At 39.0% G+C, this 10,525-nt stretch overlaps 1 protein-coding gene across 3 annotated transcripts; it reads right to left on the bottom strand.

Moving 5' to 3' along the window:
- Window positions 1-732: 732 nt before the first annotated feature.
- Window positions 733-7,138, bottom strand: ubxn1 (UBX domain protein 1). 3 transcript variants are annotated; one of them, XM_085431267.1, is made up of 10 exons: window positions 7,084-7,138; window positions 6,352-6,416; window positions 6,177-6,230; window positions 5,226-5,365; window positions 4,472-4,562; window positions 4,187-4,378; window positions 2,126-2,177; window positions 1,919-2,041; window positions 1,461-1,644; window positions 733-1,324 (listed from the first exon to the last, which is right to left on the bottom strand). In XM_085431267.1, the coding sequence occupies exons 2-10, from the start codon at window positions 6,408-6,410 to the stop codon at window positions 1,284-1,286; spliced, it is 936 nt and encodes a 311-aa protein (XP_085287393.1). In that variant the 5' UTR covers window positions 6,411-6,416; window positions 7,084-7,138; the 3' UTR covers window positions 733-1,283. The 3 variants fall into 3 exon arrangements, with proteins under 3 accessions (XP_085287393.1, XP_085287375.1, XP_085287384.1); XM_085431249.1 differs by lacking the exon at window positions 7,084-7,138 and adding an exon at window positions 6,941-6,981; XM_085431258.1 differs by lacking the exon at window positions 7,084-7,138 and adding an exon at window positions 6,910-6,969.
- Between the last annotated feature and the right edge of the window lie 3,387 nt (window positions 7,139-10,525).

Raw genomic sequence — 10,525 nt, 5'->3', positions numbered from 1 at the left:
CCTGCTTAAGACCTACTTTATTAAATTTTTTGCAAATCTGTAAGAAAGTATTAAAAAAGCTCCAGATCCCCAGACAATCTGAAGCACTTTGGGTTTACATTTGAATTTTGGACTATTAACCTTGAATATTGATTAACAGATGATCCTCTAAACCGGGGGTTTCAAACTCATTTTGCACTGCGGGCTAAATACAACACACGGTAATCTTGAGTGTGCCGGACCAAAGAAACTCCCCTTTCTAAGGAAGTTTAACTACACATCAACTACAAATTGTGAAAAAAAATTGTAGACAGTGGAGGAAAAAAACCAAACTTTTCTGTCAGCCACTTGTTTATTACTTAATTACTTTGAAGCATGGGGGAGGGCTTTATCAGTAGTTATAAAACTTATGAAAATACAGTTAAAAGTCCAAAGTTTATGTCGGACCGTTGTGGAGGGCTGCATCAATAATCTGGACTTGATTATGCTAAATGTTATTTTTATCTCTTTATAAACTTCTACTGATAACAGGAGATGTTACACTTTCACTGGAAAATTGCCCAACCCTTCTCTAAACTTTATCCCCATCCCAAGGTCGGAATTTGTCTTTCTCTATCTGTTCAATGAGACGCCTACAAAACTAATGACACCGTCCACAGCTTCAGCTGAACCTTTTGTTTGGTGATAACTGGAACATATAAAGTAGGATGGAGATGATGAGCAGAATTAAATGAACAAAGCTCACAAGTAACAAACTTTCCAAGTCAGCTTTATTTTAAGTAGATTTTTGGTGACCAGGTAGACATAGCTGTTGATATATTTAAACTTATATATAAAAAAGAAAAGGCAAACTGTCACAAAATCAGGAAGATTGTGGGGATTAAACTTAAGGTCCTTTCCGAATCAGGTGTTTTTATGGATCGGGTTAAAACTCAACAAGTTTGTTCTCTATTTTTGTCTTTAATGTGTTGAAACTATGAGTGGTGCTCCTTGAAGCAGTATCTGTCAGAAACCAGCTATCTTCACTATCAGGCTCACTGCACACACCAACCCACAGCCGGTGAAACCAGCGCAGAACAGGATGGATTCAATCAAGCCTTTTTCTTTTTGATAGTCGAACCAATTTCCTCCATATCATCATTTCGAGAGGAATTACACATCTGTGCTTGTATTAAGTTATCTGGCTTGTTGGGTGAAATGAAAAAGACTGCAGCTCTGTTTGTGGATCAGTCCATATTCTGGTATCTCTGGTGTCGATGTAGTGGAAGTGGTGAGGTAGGCTCACAGAGCAGATCCTCCTGTTCTTACTTTTTGGCAACAACCAGCACAGCTGAAGGCACCAAACCTGAACACACAGAACCAAAGCAAGTCTGATTTCAATTTGTGATTTTTTTTAATCTTCACTAAATATTAAAATTATAACGTGATGATACCAAATCCAGTTTAAGCTAAGTGGCAGCCTAATGCTATTCCCAGCTCACCCAGCTCTTTGAGGGGCTTCTCCATATCCAGTTCAGTGTAGACGTGACGGGGGTAAGGTGACAGCAGCGTGAAGTCCTGACCCTCGGGCGTGTTGCCGTTCATCTGCACATAGACGCGCACTGCCGCCAGCGGCTCCTGGGCCTTGAAGACTGTTGTGATGGTCGAGCCGTCCAGCAGACGGACCTGTGAAGAAGCAGCAAAAATTAAAGTACATATTTTAAAGTTCAACGCAACACCAGTTTAGTGGATTCATTTTCATCTAAAGGCCTAAGCCCTGAAGCACACTCTGCTTATCATCCATTTTATTCTAAACACCCTGTTAGGCCTGAAGACTCTGTGCACATATTATATATGCATTTATCGAAACCTGTGACGTTCTGTTTCAAAGGGCACAGACTTCAAACTTTATTAACATACATGTAAAGTAAAATTTTAAAACCAAGTATGAATTAGGTACCTGTATCCTGGATTCATCATACTCCTTTTTAGTGGGTGGAGGGCCCTGACTGGTGGGTGAAGACGGACTGGGCTGGCCAGGGTGGGATGACGCAGTGGTGCTCGAGGGTGCAATACCTCCAAACTTCACAGAAAAAAAAGTCCAAGTTGTTCTTGTTTCCACCAGAAGTGGAAGAATACAGAAATGGAAAATAAACTTGAAAAGTACCTTTTGTGCTCTTTCTTCTCTGTCTCTTGCTATCTTCTCTTTAACCCTTTGCCTGTTGGTAATAAAGATAAGCAACACAATGACTCAGCAACCAGAGTTAACAAAGGAACAAAGTTACTTAATCAAACACAAGTTAATCTTTATGAATGCGAACATTTTCCAATAGGTAAAGCAGAGATAAAAAATTTTCCTGGGTTATTTGTTACCTTTTTATAAAAAAAACAAAACAATTGAATGTAACAAAAAGGGTTCATGGGAACAACTAGTTACAGTGAAACGCTTAGCTTTTTTATTAATAAATCCACAGTATTTAGGCTTGCAATACATTGGAAAACATCACAAAAATCAACAGCATGACTGCTATCTGCTCTTTTGTGTGTCAGTGCTCAGCTGAAGTGACCACAGTAAGTTACTTGTGCATGTTTCTCACCAGACTGTCAGAAAATGATTTCACCGAGGGTGAAACAAGGGCTTGAAATCTGTTAGTGGTATCAGCTCACAGCCCAGCACTGTGCAGCTTTATGACTTTTAACCAGAGAACACCCAAATTCTCTCCACAGATTAAAGAAGCTTCAAATTGAGAACATGTGTCAGACGTGAAAGAGTGTGGCAAACATTATGATCCCTGTAACATCACTGGGACCCTCATGTCATCCTTGCGTTGTCTGTTTCCAACAGTCTGGTCAGAAACATGCACAAGAATAGCCGTTTAAACTTGATTCTGTAGGGCTCTGGCTGTGCTCCTCCTCACACAAGCAGACACCAGATACCAGCCCTGTTGCTGTGCTGATGCTCTTCTACAGCCCATCCATCTGTCATGAGATTATGCTGGGAGACAATTATCGGGCAGAGTAACATTATACTATTTAAAAAGCAACAGAATGCCTTTTAGCCAAGCTAGTCCTGTATATGAGATGGTGGGATTTGCTAGTCTTGGGCCTGTAAGACTGAAAGTTTGTTTTTATGAGAATAAACATGTCAGATAGGGTTGGGCCATAACATACTGTTCACGGTAATACCGGTATAATGTTGGGCAACGATAAGAAAATGGAATATCGCGATAGAATATGGGTCAAACGCACATGCGCAGTGCCTTTGTTTTTATACGCACATGGCGGAAAAAGCATGGCAGCTACGGAGAATGAGAAGGTCGAAAGCGGATCATTGAATGAAACAGATGAACCAGAATTGGTTTGTAAAAATGCTGCAGCTTCAGTGGTGTGGAACTGGTTTAGCTTTCGTCCGTCAGATACACAACAAAGCACTATTTTTGGTAGAGCATGCTAGCGGGCCGTCGTTATTACCGTGTTTTTTGGAAAATACGGCACACTTAAAATCAATCCTTTGATTTTTCTGAAAATCGACACAGCCCCTTATAATCCCGTGTGTCTTATGTATGAATTCTGGTTGTGTTTACTGACCTCGAAACGATTTTGTGTCGTACATGGCGCTCGAAAATCTGTCAAATGTTTTAGTACGACTTTGCTAAGCTAGAAACCCGCACCGCTTGATGGACTGTCGGAGCATTACGGCTATCGTAGGCAGGAGCCTCGCGGAGTGATACGTACTGTGCTTCAACATAATATTACCATATTGTGTGTGTATAACCTCTTTTTAACTTTTGTGGATATTATACATGGTTATGCTGAGGATATGTCGGCCAATTTCCACTGGAAACGCCTTTTGGTTAAACTGTCAGCAAGGATTTTGCATTTGCACTGTTAAATTTTTATATAACTTTAATGCACATAAAAAACAGCTGCTTGTTTAAGTAAAAATACATTGATTTTTTTTTTGCACTAATAAAGTTGTGGAGTTGTAAAGTATTTTGTCTAGTGTCAGTTATATCATCAGTTATATCATTATTGCAAATTTTCAAATGTATATCATATAAATATTTTTGGTCATATCGCCCTGCTCTAATGTCAGACATTTGGGAGCGAAGCCAAAGAAGTGTCTTTTTGACTGAATGGTTATTAGACTATGTACTCTGGTATGCAATCCTTCTCCAAACCTAATTATCACGTTCTCTAACTGTATGTGTGTTGTTGAAAAACATACCTTGCCATTTTGTCCTCCATCTTCTCCCTCTGACGCTGCTCAGCAATTTTTTTCATTTCATCGTCCTGCAGTTTTTGGCGCATCTGCTGCAGCTCCTGGCCCTGCTTCCTCCGCTGCTTCTCCCTCTCCACCTCTTCTGCCCGCTCTCGCTCTCTTCTCTCCGCCTGCTTCACCCGCATCAGCTCCTCGAGCCTGAAAAACAGACACAGCTTAAATTACACACGTGCTTCTATATTCAATATGCACACTGCTAATCAGTAAAATGCACTTTGAGTATCCTCTGACCTCTTGACTTGCTCATTTTTCTCCTCTTCTGTCATTGGCCGTTTGACGCCGTCCTCTGTCTCAATGTAGCCGATGTCTCCACCTGCTATTCCTGATGCCGAAGCAAACAGGCAAGACAACGTGAAAACTTTGACAGCTTACTTCCGACTACTAACAAACGCAAAACAAGACAAGAGGCCCATCTAAAATCAAATACCACAAACCTTAAAACAACACAGCAGTGCCAATGAACCACAACGAAACACCACCAACGAAACATCAAGGAAGTGACTCAACCACTTGACACAACATTTTTGAGATAAAGAGCTAGATAAGATAGATTTACTGGGGGTGCATATCCTGTAACTGAATTTAGCTGTATGCACGCGCACATATATATATATATATATATATATATATATATATATATATATATATACACACATATATATATATACACACACGATTAACTGGTATAGCTATCAAAGGCAAAATAGTGTAATTTTACCATTTCCTTTTGGATATACAGCACAGGTGCACACATTCAGTATGACCACACTTACTGCAAATGTGGCGGTCTGATTGGTCAGATCTATTTATTTGGATCCAAATCAAGTCAAAAAATTTTTTTTAACACATTAAATATTCACACGGATTTTACACGTCCAGTGTGTAAAGTCCTTAAGAGTAGATACATTTAGGTTGTCTAGTGGTATATTCAATCACACTGAAAATCTGTGGGTGACTTTTCTTTCCTGCCCCTTTAATGACATACCTTCAAAACTTTCCTGCCCCTCCTGACCTTCAGAGCTGTCTGCTGTGCTGGGCTGGCTCTGTGCTTCTCCTCCCAGGATGTTGCCCGCTGGCGGCACATAGGGCTCATCGATGTCTGGGTCATTTTCGTGTTCCATTAGCCTGAGGAGAGTGCGTAAGCAAAATGTATTACTTTCCAACAGCCACAAAGAGCTTTACAGAGGTCTAGATAACATTTTTAAACACCCTATTTCAAGTCAAAATGGACACACACAAACAAAGTAAAAAAAACCCACAAAATCTGAAAAGATTAGTTTTAAACTGCCTTTTAAAGAATACCACAAAGTCAAGGGTGCAAAGAGTGTGTGACAAGCTATTCCAAAGTTTTGGAATATTAGTTTTCAGGCGGGTATGAGGAACCACAAACAGGTCTAAGAACTTGGTTTGAAGAATAGGACTGGAGTAGTAGCAGGGAGACTATCTAGGAGGGGGCTGCACCCCATAAAGCCATAAAAGTGAGAACCAAGATTTTTAACTGAAAGCTAATCCTGACAGGAAGTCAGTGTGAAAGCTTTAAAAATATGGTGATATGAGAAAGTTTATAATGAGTTAAAAGCCTCACAGTAGCATCTTGCACAGATTAGATGCGATTAATAAATGTTTCAGTCCGACAAGAAAACAGTCCAATCCAAGTGAGAGGAGATGAAGGCACACACAAGCATTTCTAATTCACTTTTTGAGACAACACTACAAAGTTAATCAATATTTCTTAAACTGAAAAAACAACAGTCACTTATCCGATCACCACAATCATGTTTACATTGGGAAATGAAAACCACTGGATAGTTTTATGAGGGAAACTGGCGTGTGCAGCTGGACTGTGGCACCAAGTTAAGTGATGACAGAGGGAAAATGTTAATGTGGGAGGTTTCAAAGTACCGTAGTGTGTTGTTATTCTGAGTGCTAAACTCACCAATCCATGGCTTGCTCAATTCCCTGGTTCCCTGTGTTGGCCACTGCCTTCTCTCTAAAGACAGATTATGATAATATGATAGATAATGTAGACACAGTTTAATTTCCTTGAAATCAGCTTCAAACCTGAAATCCAAATAAACCAATAAAAAATGTGTGCATCAGGGATCACTCACGCTCTGTTTCGATCAAACCCCATCTCCAGCAGACTCTCGAGTGTTGTTAGCTCTGCCATTTTGACCTGAAACAATACAGGAACGTTAACGAGGAGTTCATCGTCTAACGTACTGGTACAATGCTTTCATTTGATGATGAAAAGAACCCAAAGGACTTCTAACCAAACTAAAGTTAGTGCAAGAGCTCATGACTTTATTTTAGCCGACTAAAGCAGCTACACTGACCACTATTGTCCGAATATAACACTGCGTGAATATAAATAAACGATTCCTTTACTAGCAGCTTACCAAAACACAAATTTATTCCCGCTACACATATGCAGTTATTTGATATAATAAATACCATCGTGATGAGAGCTAAAATTAGCTTTAATGTGGCTAACGTTCAAATTGCGAAAGCTAACTGGGAAGCCTCGCTGGCTAGCACGATTAGAAACAATTAGGAACTCCAATAAGCTCTTCATCACTTGTGCCGTTAATGTTAGTTTGTATACTTGAGCTAAATGCAAACTGACGTGCCAGTTTATTTATGTACGGAGGAAATATGAGCTAATATACCCAGTGAAGGTAGGGATAGTTAGCTACTCACACATCGGACAACACCGCTTCACCAGTAAGGAAGCCCACGCGAGTCAAAAAGAAGAACGCGAAATTCACGCTTATTAGAAAGAACGATTTTTGAAGTCTTAAGATTTGTTTAAAAAACAAACAACATACAGATCCTCCACTTACTGGGGACACTTTGACGACGCTATCTTCACGTTTATACACCTTGAGCTTCTACTGAGTTATACTTCAAATGAATGAATAAGCCTCCCTAACATGCAAATAATGAACAGTAACACGTAAGCTACTGCAGGGTTCACCTGACCCCATCTATTCATCACCTCTGCGACAGCATATCAATACCGGGGTACTAAAACGATGTCAAATGATAAACAATGCAAAATATCTACAGGAACTAAATCAAATATCTTTTTTAAGGAAAAAAACATTCTTACACCAGTTTCTTTAAATCACTGGTGAAATAGTATAGATTGGTGAAAGTAGTGCCCTAGGTCAGAGTGTAGAAATACTCTGTTCGAAGCAGGATTTTAATTCTACTATTATTACTGATGTGGCCTGAGTAGGATAAAGTATATAAATCAAGGTGTTTACCTCTGAAATAAAGATTAAGTGAATATTAAATCATTACTTCACTACGTCTATTTATGGTTTTAAAGAATATAATTTGGTGTGAAATATGGTGTTAAACCAAATTCCCGTCAAAGTCAATGAGATCAGGAAACACATTGAGTGTGTTACTGGTTTAGATGTGCTATTTAAGAACTATTTATAAATGCATCTAACTGGCTTGGAGGAAGACGAAGAGGCTCTCCCTTTGTAACTCATTTACAATTATTGTTCTCACACTTTGACCAAAGACACATGCAGGAATGAACTGTTTGCAGGAATCACTCACTTTGAGCTTGAGCCAAATGCACTTTACAAATTTGTTTCAGGCAAACACTCTTTGTCTTCAAAAGTCATCTTCAAAACAACACCGTAAAGTAACACTGTTAATAGAAACGCCTTCAAATCTGGGTCATTTTTAAACGGTTTGTGTTTTGGGGGATACATAAGGTCTTATTATTGTCTATAATTTACAAATCGTTTGAAAAAAAAATCATATATCATCTTGTAGTCACTTCAAAAGTCCAGTCCAGATTTGGATTTGATAGATATCCAAGACCAGAATAAACAGTACAACTTGATGGAGTTGGCCCAGATTTTGACTATTCATCAATCATTTCTTTAAAGTAATCTCATAATGTTCTTTCCATTTAGATATTTAATCAGGGGATTTTATTAAACCGCGCCCCAGTAAGAGTGAGTGAGAGAGAGAGAGAGTGAAATGTGTCAGCAGAGGAATTATGTCCACTGATGATTAGGGGTGGGGGAGGCCTGATGAGAAGGTCGGATGATCTTATTGGCTGCTCTGCTGCATGTATGATTTCATCTCATCTGCGTGTCTCCGTGGGTGTTCAAACACAATGCAATTTGCTGACTTTTATGTGCAGGTTGGGTTTGTTACATATTTACAGTAAGTGTAATGATTAATTTTTCTCTCCCCCACGTAGTCTTAAGCAGCCCTCATTCACGAGCCTACCATTACTCAGAGACTCCGCTCACTGCTGGGTGTCTTTTTTGTAAAAACGCTCTTATTTACTATTTATTCGTTTGTCTTTTTTCCCCCTCACACTTATATTTTGTTCTTTTTTTATCTGGGTTTTACTTGTCTTGTGTTTTCCTTTTACAATTAATAACTGAAGAAGCTTTGCCTGCAGCTTTTACTGGGTAAGTATTAACTTTTCTTTTACATTCTAGAAAGCAAACTAACTCAAGAGATTAACAAGACCAGTTTATTTCACCATGCATCTAATCTGCTTGCACACTGCAGGACAAACCCTGTAATATGTATTTGTATATATGTTAAAATGAGAACAGTTGATCACAGAGGATCTTTTAAGGAAATTAGATGATTCATTTATAATGAATTCAAGTGCCTTCAAAAGCAAACACGTTCTGTGCGAACATGTGTGTAATTTACAAAGATGTTTGGTGTCATTTCGGTAACAAAGACGATATTGTACCTATTCAGATAAAAATGATTATAGTATGAATACATTTCAGTTTCTGCAGGTTCTAACTCTGAGATGATAAGCGTGAGGATTTTCCCAGCATTAAAAATGTTGGTTTAATATGTGGTATTTGATTTCCTGACGTCACCTTTCTCTGTCCAGACCGAGTTCATTCTAGTTTCCGTGCTCGGCCTCATGGTGCACATTATCTGAAGACGCTAATGACCCTTCATAATGGAATTATCTGTTAACAATATATAGCAGGGCGGCCAAAGTCGAAGGAGACAATGGGGTGAAGTTCTCTCCAGGCTGCCCTTATATTGCTTTATGGTTCTCTGAGGCTTTTTTCTTCTTTTTACAGAAGGAGAGGATTAAAGGTCAAATTTCACCGAGGATATTCAGTGAGATTCTGGGAAGAAGATGAGCTACACACAAGAAAATGATGATCGTTCCTGTTTACCACTTGTGTTAAAGATCCTTTCAACACCTAATATAAAAAGAAATAGCACAATAGATCTATTTATTTTTTACTAGGGTTACTGGAACCATTGTTAACTTCTAGGAGCACGTGTTCTTGGAGGGAATGAGCCTGATTTTTATTGGCATCAGAAGGGACACATGTAATCTTAGAGGCAGTAAAAGCCAAGATTAGAAGATAAAATAGTGGATGATACTAAGTCTTTATTGGGTGTGGGTAGTATTGTGACATGAAAGCTGAAGTATCATGTGTAATAAAATGATTCAAGTTCATGTAGTCAGAAACAGATGACCAAAAGAGGGCAGCATTAATTCATATGATTTAAAAGTGGACCATGATGCTGCCGCCCCCTTCCAGTTTGCAGTACTCTGAAATGCTTGTCTGGCTGATCAAGAGTACGAACAATACAGACTGTAGTGGTAGCCCCACAAAAATAGGAAAGCCCAGAGGAGTTGTTTAAGGTAAGTTTTGGTTATATTCAGTTTTGCCAACTGAATATATGACAGGAAAAACACTTAAATAGAAGATGCCAGCAGAATGAGTGTACATCCAATGCCGTGGTCTGGCTTGGTGCTCTCAGCTGTGTTTTTCTCTGGGTCTCACCAGCTGTAACAGCATCTCCATATGGAAAAACTGTGGCTTCCAGTGGAGCTGCTGTTATCTGTGGAGGGACACCTCTTGTCATGCAAACACTGCTGGGACTCTCTGTAGCTCATGAACAGCAACACTTTCAGTTTCTTGTTTCTGTGTTTAGTTTAATTTTCATGGTGATTTATGTGAAGGCTGCAATAAATTAAACAATTCTTGTGAATTCAGTTGAAGTTTCTGTTTCTTTATAGCCCCTTTTCACGAATAAAACACAAAGATTGAGATTTGTATGGCATGGGTTTATGTAGCTTTCTGAAATGAAAACCAAAAGTAAAAGTGAATACAAGAGCATCATTTGTAGTAAATGGTCAGAAGGATATGGGACTTTCCCTGACATCAGTCAGCGATGGTGATAGACTCAAAGGTCCCTTACAAAAAAAATTACCTTTTGGGGGTTCTTCCTGTAAACCCTGTAAGTGTTTACAGG

Source organism: Copadichromis virginalis, linkage group LG2 (assembly GCF_057382275.1).
Source record: "Copadichromis virginalis isolate Kocher_CV1m ecotype Utaka linkage group LG2, C_Virginalis_male_GT1.1, whole genome shotgun sequence".
NCBI classification, from domain to species: domain Eukaryota; kingdom Metazoa; phylum Chordata; class Actinopteri; order Cichliformes; family Cichlidae; genus Copadichromis; species Copadichromis virginalis.
This window is presented reverse-complemented; position numbering and strand designations above follow the sequence as displayed.

Coding starts and splice junctions, on each gene's coding strand:
- ubxn1 (XM_085431267.1), bottom strand. CDS start 6,410: ATGGCAGAGCTAACAACACTCGAGAGTCTGCTGGAGATGGGGTTTGAT. Junction 6,231..6,351: donor GGGTTTGATCGAAACAGAGC/GTGAGTGATCCC, acceptor ATCTGTCTTTAG/AGAGAAGGCAGTGGCCAACA. Junction 5,366..6,176: donor ATTGAGCAAGCCATGGATTG/GTGAGTTTAGCA, acceptor CACTCTCCTCAG/GCTAATGGAACACGAAAATG.